Raw genomic sequence first — 12,961 nt, 5'->3', positions numbered from 1 at the left:
CACCCTAGTGAGGTTGTCCCCGGATTTGGGAGCACACAGCGAAGGGCGGGAGCTTCTCACGTCCCTGCTGTCCCGGAGCGCACCTGCCCCTCCCCCCGCGCCCACCCTTCCTGAGCCCGGCGCGCTCGCTCGTGGCACCCAGGCCGCCCCGTTACCAGGCAACGGGCTGCCCCAGCGAGAAGCACCTGAGCGGAATGCAGGGGAGAGGGCAGTTGGGAAGAAAAGAGGGCTTGAGCAGCAGAGATGAGCCCGGGTGAGAGCCGGGATGGGGGCTGCCCCCGAGGGGGACCCTTGGGCAGCGGATGGGCGGTGGAGGGCGCTGGCCCATCGTTGAGAAAGGGGCCGCTTCCTCCCCGCGCCCTGCTGAGCAGCTTCCCGCCTCCCGGCGGCCCCGACCGGCCCCGCTGTGTGGCCCCAGCGCGCCCTCCCGTGGCCGCTCAGGGCGTCGGCGTCCCGAATCCCCACGCCGCACCTGCCTTGTCCCAAAGCCAAAACCACCCACGGTTCTGTTACAGAAAAGCACGATCAGGAGGGGGATGAAGTTGACTGCGTCCTCCTTTCAGCGTCCAAGATCCTAAATTCCTCGGAGGGGATAAAAGAAAGCGGTGGCAGTGGACCAGGTAAAACCTCCCAGACCCAAGCCCCGCGGCAGTGACATGCCTGCCCTCACGACAGGTAACGGGGAAATGGCCCACCTCCCCTGGCCCAGACCGTGCGCTTCCGACACAGACGAACTTCCAGTAACGGCACGGCGCCATGCTGTGTGCCAGATACTGTTCGGAGCATCGAAATGTATCAACGCATTTCATCTCACAACCACCCTGCAAAGTGGGTACTACCCTTACCCCCCTATTACAGGTGAGGAAACTGAGGCACGGAGAGGTTAACGAACTCGCCAAGGTCACACAGTGATAGAGGTTTCGGCGGGGTTGGCCCAGAGTCCAGGCCTTCAACACCACACTAAGCTATACTAGTTCTCTCAATACCAGATAAGATCTGCTGATTTTTTAGAGACGCTAAAAAGATACATACTTTTCATAGCAAGTATTTGTGGACAACAGGATAGTCTGTGAAGAGGGTCTCTGAAACAACCAAAGGGCTCCGGTTTCGTGCTCCACATAAATCACGGTCCACATGAAATCAGACGTGCGTACATTCCCTGCTAGGGGCATCTGAGGACATGGGGGTCTCACTTCCTAGGCAGAAGCGGAAGGCCACACACCTCTCGGAAGGGCGTGCGTTCAGCGTGCCCTGCCGGGGAAGAAGCAGAGCCCTGTGGGTGGAAGGCGGTATCTAGACTGATGGGCCCGGCTAGGACCCCCGCTGCCATAACCTGGATGAGCTATAGGGCAGTCCCCGCACAGAGGGGCTGAGAAAAGTGCTGAACCGGAGGCCAGGTCAGCACAGGATCTCTGTGCCGCATAAATCTGGGAACTTCACAAATACCTTCTGAAGGGCGTTGGAAGAAGGGGTTAGATCAGTCACATCTCTGTAGACAGAAGACATCTGGATGCCCAGTGGCCACCCGGATAAACAGCGTCACCACGGAGGCCAGCAGGACCGGGCACAGTGGGACAGCATCCTGACCTGTCCCTCTCTGCTCTTCTGCGCCCCACCCACCATCCGGGGGATAGACAGGCAGCCCTGTGCAACCAGGAGAAGTAATGGGAACCCGTGAACAGACTTCAGACGCTGAGTCAGCTCAGCGTTTACCGGAAAGAGCGTGTAAGGTCAGAAGGGCTTGGACTCTCTTCTCTAACATGAGTGAGAGCTAGGGCGCTGGAGAAAAAGAACAGCGTTTACAGAAAACGAAATTCCGTGTCAGATAGCACCGCTGGAGAGTTACAGCCTTGTTGCTGGAGCTCAGGGTTACAAGTTCTGGATCCTGCAGGGCGGGGATGCAGTAACTCACAGATCTTCCAACTCAGGTGCTGCCCAGGACAGCAGTGGCCTCCTGCCTGCCGCTGAGGGCAAAGTCCGCAGGCAGGACTCTGTTCTCTCCCCTCTGTTTTCCGACTTACATGCATTGTCACCAAGCGATCCACAGCCTGAGTACTAACCCAGTGGTCCCCAACCCCTGGGCCGCAGACCAGTACCGGTCCATGGGCCATTTGGTACTGGTCCGCAGAGAAAGAATAAATAACTTACATTATTTCCGTTTTATTTATATTTAAGTCTGAACGATGTTTTATTTTTTAAAAATGACCAGATTCCCTCTGTTACATCCGTCTAAGACTCACTCTTGATGCTTGTCTCGTAAGTTCAACAATTATATTTAAAAATACCACAGTTTTTACGCCGGTCGCATAATTTTATTTTGTGCATTTATCCGTCCCACCCTAAAGGCCGGTCCGTGAAAATATTTTCTGACATTAAACCCGTCCATGGCCCAAAAAAGGTTGGGGATCACCGTACTAACCCACAGAACACTGACCTGATTTGCATATAGAATGCCGAGCTACAAGAGGTTGTATAATATGTTTGAGGTCTCTGATTTTCAAAGAAGTAATTAGTCTAATTAACCCTCCATCTGTTGCATGTGAGGGATCCTTTCTAACTTCAGGATGCCCAGTGTGCTGTAAGCACCTATCATTCATTCATTTATCTAACAAATATTTTTGAGCAAGTACCGTCCTAGGGGCTAGAGGTGCAACAGTGAACAAACTAGGCAAAATTCCTGTCCATGTGAAGCTTGTCTTCTAGTGGGGGAACAAAGGGTATTACGTGTAAGACAGAAGGAAGCCCTGTCATCTGGGCAAAGACCTGAAGAGATGAAGGAGTTAATCAGTGCTGGTTTCTAGGGGAGAAAACAGCAACTGCAAAGGCCCTGAGGTAGGAAGGTGTCTGGCGTGCCCGGGGAACAGCCAGAGTGACCCGAGCAGAATGGCCAGGGAGAGGGGAGGAGAAGAGTTCGGAGAAAAGACTGGGCAGTGGGAGGGACTTGGGAGTCCCACGTAGGGACCTGGGGTTTCATTCCGAGCAAAATGGGGTGCACCAGAGAGTTCTGAGTGGCCATCCCTCTTCCATCTCGATTGGAAATTTTAAATGTAACGAATCATCGTCATATTGATCATGAAATGCCCTTGCCTCTGCAGTAATGGTCAGGGTAAGTATTTCTTGAGCGTGTGTCCTGTACCAAGCACGGTGCTAAGGGGTGGACCTAGAAAGTAGAGACTGCTGAGAATCGTCCCTCACAGGGAGTGTGTGGCCAGGAGGGATCCGAGCCCGGGGTGCCCACAGCCATGGGCATCTCATGCCACGCTTCCCAAGGTTTTGCAAAACCTAGGCTTCTAGGAATGAATCTCGATCATCACAGCAAAACTCTGTATCTGAATCTGAGATTTCCAAAGCTTTGACCGCAGGGTGTCTTATGTTAGCTTGCAGGTGTTCATGTTAGCTGCGTGTACGCCGAATACTTTCTGCGTACGCCGAATATGACATAATCTTCTGCAGGCTTCAGAATAAAATTCCCAGACCTCTACTTAACTACTTCAAAAGTTAATCCACTAGTAATTACCTTGTTTTTCACTTCTGACACTTAAGTCCAAAGCAGCTAGACACTCTCAGTGTAATAGAATATGAATAACATGTCTTCCGTCCCCAAGAATATAAGCTTCTGCAGGGCGGGGACCTAATTTTCTACGTAGTTTGTATATCTCCCAGTATTGTATGTTTAGCAGTACAGAAATTCCATGTTCTAAAACCCTTGACTAAGTCTTTAGATTTCTCTTGGCCCCTTACTTCTTCTTTGGTTTTAGCAAAAGAAACCCTGTAGTTGGCCTTGAGCTTGCAAGTTCCGCTAATGAGACGGGACCTCCGTGCAGAAAGGGAGGCTGTGCTGCGGGGGCCGGGAGGAGAGACGGGACACCGTGCGGAAAGGGAGGCTGTGCTGCGGGGGCCGGGAGGAGGGATGGGACACCGTGCGGAAAGGGAGGCTGTGCTGCGGGGGCCGGGAGGAGGGATGGGACACCGTGCGGAAAGGGAGGCTGTGCTGCGGGGGCCGGGAGGAGAGACGGGACACCGTGCGGAAAGGGAGGCTGTGCTGCGGGGGCCGGGAGGAGAGACGGGACACCGTGCGGAAAGGGAGGCTGTGCTGCGGGGGCCGGGAGGAGAGGGGTTCTGGACCGTAAGTCCATTCAGAGTAAAGTTGGGCTGAAAATATTTACAGTGCTATCATCCTATCTTTTCATTGAATGGCTTTGTTACATGACAGAATTATGTTTATAGAACAAAATTAAACATCATAAAATTTGCCTGAGCAGGCAGTGGCTCAGTGGATAGAATGTCGGACTGGGATGCGGAGGACCCAGGTTCGAGACTCTGAGGTTGCCGGCTTGAGCGCGGGCTCATCTGGTTTGAGCAAGGCTCACCAGCTTGAGCCCAAGGTCGCTGGCTCGAGCAAGGGGTCACTTGCTCTGCTGTAGCCCCCCCCCCCAACAAGGCACATATGAGAAAGCAATCAGTGAGAAACTAAGGAGCTGCAACGAAGAATTGATGTTTCTCATCTCTCTCCCTTCCTGTCTGTCTGTCCCTATCTGTCTCTCTCTATCACAAAAAAAAAAAAAAAAAAAAATCATAAAATTTCACGGTGTGAAAATAACTAGCAAATATCATGAAAGGTGGGAGCAGCGGTGGGAGGAAGTATAATGTTAATTTCCTCATAATTTGCTCTCTATCTTGACAGGGAATAAATCAACACTGAATACAATAGAAATGTGTGTTATTCAAAAACATTAAAATTCCAATCTCTTAATCTTTTTCGTGACATATTTTCATTAGTTCAGAGTGAGCTCATAGGAAATATTCTCTCATATCATAAAAAAAAGATCCAAATATGAGCAATAATTAGCAGTTTTTATTCTATTAAATATAAATGTAATACCATTGATTTAAATGTAGCATGAATAATAAGATCCCACTGTTCTAAAAATCATTGTTTTTTCTACAAACATGCATTGGGGAGGGCAAGTCCTCAAAAATAACAACAGTCCCTTCTGGGCGGGACTGTCCCTTCTGGGCGGGACTCTGGGTGACATGTTAGTCCCTTCTGGGCGGGACTCTGGGTGACATGTTCTTTTCGATTCGCCTGTTGATCTGTTGGCGTTCACTAGTAGAGGTTGTTTGAGTCCGAAACACTCGGGGAAGCTTCGCTGCACTGGTCCAGACCTCACCTGAGTTCCTTTTTCTCCCTCAAAGATAAACGTGTCAGATTCTCACTGCTCTCCCAGTGAGGAGCGAAGCTGGGCCATCCCTGCCCAGATGGACTGGCCGTCCCTCCTTGCCCGCCGCTGAAGGTGGGGTTCTTCAACCAGCTAAGCGACCCCTGGCTCTGGACCAGAGCGGGCCTGTCCCTGCTGAGGGCCAGATGGCAGGGAGGAGAGGTCAGCGGGGGCCAGAGGCTTATATTTTGTCACCGGCTTCCACAAGGTCTGTCAATCTGGCACTGTCATTCCAAAGAAGACATGCTGACCTCTTCAAAACCTTCTCTCAGGGCCTCATCTGTGGTGGCGCAGTGGATAAAGTGTGGACCTGGGATGCTGACGTCGCCGGTTCAAAACCCCAGGCTCGCCTGGTCAAGGCACATTCGAGAAGTAACTACGACAAGTTGATGCTACCTGTTCTTCCTCCTCCCTCCTCCTCTCTCTAAAATCAATAAATAAAATGTTGGGGAGTGGGGGTCCCAAAATTAATTAATTGTTAAAAAAAATAAATGTTCAAATGGGGAAACATGAAACTGATGCCAAAGATACTTGTGGCAAATAATTAAAAACAAAACAAAAAAAAAAAAAACAACTCTTCTCTTAGGGCAGAAATTGTCAGCCTAGGAGCAAATTCTATCCTAACTTTCATTTCATTCGGGACACTTCGTGATTTTATATTTTTTTAACTCTAATAAAAATTCACAAAGCAAGCAAGCAGTCCAACAATTGAACAAAAAGGGATGCATGCCAGGAAATTTACACAGTCTCTCCCCTGCTGCAGACCTATAATCCATATTCTAGGACGGAATACGTGGGTCTTCGTACCACTTTAAGAGCATGACAGAAATTATGCTCCATTAATCCAACTTGTTTTCTATGATGAGAACATAAAACATGGCCATTTCATAGATGCTAAGACCTGTTCAGTAGTTTGCTAAGGGTCTCTCATAACGTGAAGATGATTAGTATTTTTATTTTAAAAATGTAGTGTCCCATAAACAAAGATATTTGTGTTTTTGAAAGTTTCAAGTTTGGCGTTACAAAAGTAAAACCACTATTACAACCTCAACTAGATATTTTATTTTATTTATTTTTACAGGGACAGAGAGAGAGTCAGAGAGAGGGATAGATAGGGACAGATAGGAATGGAGAGAGATGAGAAGCATCAATCATCAGTTTTTCATTGTTCATTGATTGCTTTCTCATATGTGCCTTGACTGTGGGCCTTCAGCAGACCGAGTAACCCCTTGCTCAAGCCAGCGACCTTGGGTCCAAGCTGGTGAGCTTTTTGCTCAAGCCAGATGAGCCCGCACTCAAGCTGGTGACCTCGGGGTCTCGAACCTGGGTCCTCAGCATCCCAGTCCAACACTCTATCCACTGTGCCACCACCTGGTCAGGCTCAACTAGATATTTTAAGTCAAGTGAAAATAAATATAATTACTTCTTAAACTTAGTAATATGTGACTAACATGGGGTTCTTTCTAATGTGAACTTCAAATTCCCATCTCTGTCTTGCCATCCAAAAAAGTTAGAAGACTGCTTCCCATTACAATTGTTCAAAAAACAAAACTTGAGAATTAAGTCACGTGGTTGTTCAATTTTTTGTTTGTTTGTTTGTGTGTTTTTTAGAATATGGCTGCATATCAGAATCAGAAAACCAAACTCAACCACAATCAGCATTAAAAGTGAGTCTATTCCACTGAAAAGACTGATCCTTTTTCAGAACAAATACTTCCTTAACACTTGTGGGTTTTCCATAAAACTCTTCATGAAAATGCATTGGAGAGTTAGCAAGAATGACTAAGGATGTGAGTCGCCTGGCCTCACATGACCCCTTCTAGTAAATGGCAACTTGGGAGATACATAAAAAAATCACAGCAATTCAAGCGTATGTTCCCCTGCCTAAAAATACTCCACCCCCGCCTTGTCTCCTGTCGTTACAGGCCCTTCAGCATCAGCTGGAGTCATTTCAGGCTCTCCGAATACAGACTTTGCAGAATGTCAGCATGGTATGTTTCGTTTAACCTACAACTTAAGATATCATCCACATTTCTGACCATTTTATTAGTTGATATATAATGTATTATACCAAAGGCCTCAACATTTTCTAGGCTCAAAATTTGAAGAAAACTATATTCTGTTGTACTTATATTTGGATATGACAAAAAAGAAGTAGTGCTTATTGAGTTTTTAAAACATGTTTAAAGCATACTCTGTATAGCCCTGGCTCGATAGCTTAGTTGGTTAGAGCATCGTCCTGAAGCACAGAGGTTGCCAGTTCAATCCTCGGTCAGGGCACATACAAGAACAGCTTGATGTTCCTCTCTCTCTCTCTCCTTTCCTCTCTCTCTAAAATCAATAAAATAAACATTAACATTTTTTTTAAATATAATGTACCTTATATATAATCTACAAATAAGGACTCTCACCATAAGAGATATCAAATCTAACCCGAACTAAGGGGGAAAATGCATTAGCTTGGGGGGGGGGGGGCTGAAAATTCTGGATTTTCACTTGGGGAATGACTGAGTCCATGTGTTCAGGGCTCCCGTCACTGAGACACCAATCGCACCCCTCTCTGCTCTCCACAGCCATGATTCTCAGATTCCATGTGGCAACAGAGGGGCTGCTAGAAGTCCCACAGCTTTGTCCCTCCAGACTCATCAGACTGAGAGATCATGCTTTTTCTCTCTTACCAGTTGATACTGAGGTTCTCAAGAATGATTCTGATTGGCCCAGATCAGGTCATAGGCAATGTTCGAACCAATCACTGTGATCGGTCAGCACTAAGTCACCTACCATGCCCAGAGCTAGAAGTAGGATCAGTATCATGGACTTCATCCAGAAGAAATACAGGGTAGTGTAAAGAGAAGGCTAGGGTACGAATACTGGGGGTGTGGAACACAACACATCTTCACTAAATGCTGGATATAAACTTCACCCCAATATTCTTGTACTAAAAGCAATTGTAGGAAAAGGGAAGAGAAGATAAACCTGGTCTCTGATGTGTTCAACAAGGTAAAAATCAAACATCTAAAACTATTTTAATATACGGCATAAGACTTTATTGTTTTCCTAAGTTAACTCTATGTTTATAATCACATAATAAAGGCTTGTCTTAAAAGATTTCTTTACTTACAGAGGTTACAATAAAGTTTAATTTATATTTTATGTGATGGGAAAAAATTTTTATGTGTAGGAAATTTAAAAATATCTTTTAATTATAATATCTATTACTCCTGTACATTCAAAAGTTCATAAACCTGGAATCCAATTCTAACATTCTTAATTTATCTTTTAAAGGTGCAGTCTGAAATTAGTGAAATATTGAACAAAAGTATTATTGAAGTAGAAAATCCACAATTTAGCTCAGAAAAAAATCCAGTATTCAACACACACATTGAAAAGGTATGTTATTCTATAGAAAGTCATTCTATAGTTAGGTATTCAAAAATGCTACTACAACCAGTTCATCTCCAGCTGGACAGTTTACCCATCTTCACGGGGTGAGTGGACCATCAGAGATGAAAATAGGGAAATTCCTGTGTGGAAAACCCTAAAAGACATGTGTTTTCCCCCCTACTTCTGCAACACCCCATGTCCCATAGGAGACTGGGTGAGGGGTACTTAACTTAGTCCAGATACCTAGAGAGCCCCAAGTAAATGAAATAGTCTATCTGTCCACTTTTGAGCTCTTCTACTTTTAGGGTTGACCTAGACCTGGAGTGAACTCCCTCGGACAGGTCCAAACCAGAGTCGAGTGTCTGTACAGGCCCAGCCCTAGAATCATCTGACACTAGGAACGCAAGCTAAGGTTGACAAATAGCCCAGAAGTGGAAATACTTTCCTGAATCTTCCACTTGACCTGTTACTTCTATGTTTCCTGTCCATCTATGCTGGTCTCTTGAGAGATGCTAAATGTCTATTTCTGAAATTGAAGGCTTGGCCCAGGTAGCTCCCCCTCTAAGGAAATAAGTACAACTTCTAAGCAAATTGTGAAGACCAGAGTACAGATTGCAACTGTTGTCAGATGATCTGAAGACAACGAATCATACTTATCAGACTTCTTTGCTGATAATTAAAGAAGTTCATTTGCTTGCAAAAATAAATCCTCCACAAAATAGTATCTTCATGTGTTAGTCATGTGGCAAAAGACAGAACATTTATAGTGTGCTTTTTATTGTTGCTAGCCTATAGAGAACCAAGAAGAAATCCTTCCTGTGGAGAAAATTCATCATTGTGAAGATTCTAGGACTCTTCATCCACTGGAAGAAAATTTCAGTAGCAACAGTGTTAATAGTCTCGCTCAAGGTATAAATATTCCACCCCAGATACGTTCTAAGGACATAATAACTCTAAGAACTTCAACAGATAATTCACCGTCAAACGTAATTATGAACCCTTCAGAAAATTCTGACATGTTGAAGAATTATAATAACATTTACAGTTTTCTATCTAATGTACCTCAAAATGTTATACCTCAAGCTGATATAGTAATTCTGGACAAACCCAAAATTACTGTGCCTCTTCTCAAGCACGGATTTTGTGAAAATTTAGACGATATTTGCCATTCTATCAAACAAATGAAGGAAGAGCTTCAAAGGTCACATGACAGGGAACTGGCACTTACAAATGAACTTCAAACTTTAAAAATGGATGCAAATGTTCCAGGTAATACTAAATATGACCTGTCCCCCATTCACCAGGAAAAAACTAATTCTATTAAGGAAGAAACTATAGGAAGTAACTTAAATGAAGATTTAAAATCAAAGAGAATTTTAGAATTAGAAGTATTAGTAAGCAAATTACTCCCACTCAGGGGAACAGTGTCAAAATTCCATCTGAATTTTTGTAGGAAGTGTAAAAAATTATCTAAGAGTGAAACACACAGGGGAAAGAAGAGTGAGAAAAACAAAAATGAAATTCCTATCGCTGGCAAGAATATTACAGATATGAAATTCCATTGCAGACTTCCAAAACATACGCCGCCATTCTTTGACTCAACAAAATATGAAATGAAAGATGCAGAAAGGCAACCATCTGTAATAAAACGAGAATCAATATTTGAAAATGAGAAGACATCCAAAGTCAATTCTGTGACTGAGCAGTGTGTTGCCAAAATTCAGTGCTTACAGAATTACCTAAAAGAATCTATGCAGATACAGAAAAAAGTAACGGAACTGGAGAATGAAAATCTAACCCTTAAGACCAAAATAAAACCTCTTGTCTTTACCACTCAAGCTCTGATTCAGAAAATTGAAATCTATGAAAAGCAACTTAAGACTCTGGCTGAAGAAAAGAACATGATTCAGTCCAAATTAATTAAAACAGAAGAAGATGGCAAAGAATGTCTTAAAGAATTGAAAAAAGTAATCAATAAATACAATGTTCTCCAAGGACAAAATCAAACCTTAGAGGAAAAAAACAGTCAACTTTCTTTGGAGACGCAACAGATGATAGAAACATTAGATCAACTAAAAAGTAAGGAACACAAAACTCAAAATGAGATGGTCATTGTCAATAATGAAAATAACCGAATGAGTATAGAGATGGAATCGATGAAAACAAATATTCTGTTGTTACAAGGTGAAAAGGAGACGCTGGAGAAAGAAACATTCCAGCTTCTTAAGGAAAAAAGCTCACTTGAAAATGAACTAAAAGAACACCAGCTGGAGGTGATGCAGCTAAAAGAGAAAGAACGGTTGGCAAAAACTGAACAAGAGACACTTCTCGAAATAATAGAAACAGTTAAAAATGAAAAGCTGAATCTTGAAACAGCATTACAAGAACGCACGGCTGCTAGGCAAATGCTGGAAAGAGAAATGGAGAACGCTCGCGCGTACCAATCCACCGCAGAAGAGAACTTCCTGAACGAAATAAAAAACGCAAGGTCAGAAGCGAGTATTTATAAGAAGAGTTTATCAGAGATGGGCAACGAATGTGAAATGCTATCAAAAATGGTCATGGAAATCAAAACAGATAATCAGATTCTAAAAGAAGAACTAAAAAAACATACTCAAGAAAATATAAACTTTGAAAACAGCATCAGTAGACTTGCAGAAGACAAAATACTGTTAGAGAACTATGTAAGAAGTATCGAGAATGAAAGGGATACCCTGGAATTTGAGATGCGGAATCTTCAGCGAGAATACTTAAATCTAACTGAAAAAATGTGCCAGCATGGGGACCTGTCAAAAATGGGTTACACTTCAAGGAGAGAGAAATTCCATTTTGACAACTATGATACTTATGAAGACACCTCGAGTCCCAAGAATAGGGCTTTAGCCCCTGAGCTGAAAGGTATGTATATTGTGGTGGATTAGTAGAAAGTATAATATTTAAGATTCCTTAGCCAACTGGGCAATGGTCAGAGGACAGGAACAGGGAGGAAACTTTTAAGATGAAAATTTAGTTTTGTAAGATGTGTATCCAATGTATTATATAACAGGGTTATTTAGAGATTTTGCTCTTTTAATGAAATTAATGTCATTTTATTTATATTACTTCTATACACTGTATATGTACAAAACAACTTTGAGAAGGAGCGGGTTTTGGGTTGTTTTTAAATTATTATCTTTCTGGGCCCTGGCCAGTTGGCTCAGCGGTAGAGCGTCAGCCTGGCGTGCGGGGGACCCGGGTTCGATTCCCGGCTAGGGCACATAGGAGAAGCGCCCATTTGCTTCTCCACCCCCCCCCCCCATCCTTCCTCTCTGTCTCTCTCTTCCCCTCCCACAGCCAAGGCTCCATTGGAGCAAAGATGGCCCGGGCGCTGGGGATGGTCCTTGGCCTCTGCCCCAGGCGCTAGAGTGGCTCTGGTCGCGGCAGAGCGACGCCCCGGAGGGGCAGAGCGTCGCCCCTGGTGGGCAGAGCATCGCCCCTGGTGGGCGTGCCGGGTGGATCCTGGTCGGGCGCATGCAGGATTCTGTCTGACTGTCTCTCCCCGTTTCCAGCTTCAGAAAAAAAAAAAAAAATTATTATCTTTCTGAAGTATACTTAGTACTCCCACCTTAAAACAAATTCTTTTTTCTCCCCAGGAATTCCGGGTAAACTGTATCAATTGCTTCCATCTAAGATAGGTAAATAAATTTCTAAAATCAATGTTTCAAAATGCTTTGTCCAAGAACGTTTTTTCCTACAAAATAATTTTAAGTTTGTTTTTACATATGATTACAATTACTCTGTAATTTATTAGAGTAGACTAGTTTTGGGGTTTTTTAAATTGGAATTGGGTTTATATTTTATTGTTGAGAACTGTGGACAGTATGGGATTTCACGCAACTTGTAAGCCGTTATGTTGGCCTAACAGCTTGACGAGTGCTAGTGGGAGGCAGGAGACGCTGGGCTCCAAGGTAAAGGATGGTTGGTTACAACACCAGCAGCAGCCAGAACACTAGCTTTTTCTCTATTGCTTCTCCAAGCCCCAGTTCCTATAAACAGCACAAAGAGGGCCGCCGTCAGTTACATTCCAGGAGAGGGCTCTGAGGTGAGGGCACCCAGATCTTTTTTAAGTACAGTAAGCATGCCTGCCCTTTGCACGAGGGAAACGTTACCTTTCCTGTATGGGACAGATCTGCCCTTTCTCCAAAGGGAGACATTGTCTTTCCAAGACTGCTTGCTATATACACTCGTTGAATTTTATAAAACGCTTTTTCTGTATTTATTAAGGTGTGCTTTCCCCTTTAATCTGTTAATATTACAATAACATTAATTTTGAAACATCATACCAACCTTGCATTGCTGGGATAAACTCCACCAGGTCA

General features: G+C 44.3%; 1 protein-coding gene across 1 annotated transcript; it reads left to right on the top strand.

The window, feature by feature from the left end:
* Positions 1 to 243: 243 nt before the first annotated feature.
* Positions 244 to 11,524, top strand: CCDC110 (coiled-coil domain containing 110). Its single transcript, XM_066383586.1, has 6 exons — positions 244 to 253; positions 516 to 620; positions 6,831 to 6,886; positions 7,145 to 7,210; positions 8,505 to 8,609; positions 9,392 to 11,524. The coding sequence occupies exons 1-6, from the start codon at positions 244 to 246 to the stop codon at positions 11,522 to 11,524; spliced, it is 2,475 nt and encodes an 824-aa protein (XP_066239683.1).
* The last annotated feature ends 1,437 nt before the right edge of the window (positions 11,525 to 12,961 follow it).

The sequence above is a fragment of the Saccopteryx leptura genome, chromosome 4, assembly GCF_036850995.1.
Source record: "Saccopteryx leptura isolate mSacLep1 chromosome 4, mSacLep1_pri_phased_curated, whole genome shotgun sequence".
Taxonomy (NCBI): domain Eukaryota; kingdom Metazoa; phylum Chordata; class Mammalia; order Chiroptera; family Emballonuridae; genus Saccopteryx; species Saccopteryx leptura.
Note: the sequence above shows the minus strand (reverse complement) of the source record. Positions and strands in the feature narration are given on the sequence as shown.

Coding starts and splice junctions, on each gene's coding strand:
- CCDC110 (XM_066383586.1), top strand. Junction 7,211..8,504: donor CTTTGCAGAATGTCAGCATG/GTATGTTTCGTT, acceptor TATCTTTTAAAG/GTGCAGTCTGAAATTAGTGA. Junction 8,610..9,391: donor TCAACACACACATTGAAAAG/GTATGTTATTCT, acceptor TATTGTTGCTAG/CCTATAGAGAACCAAGAAGA.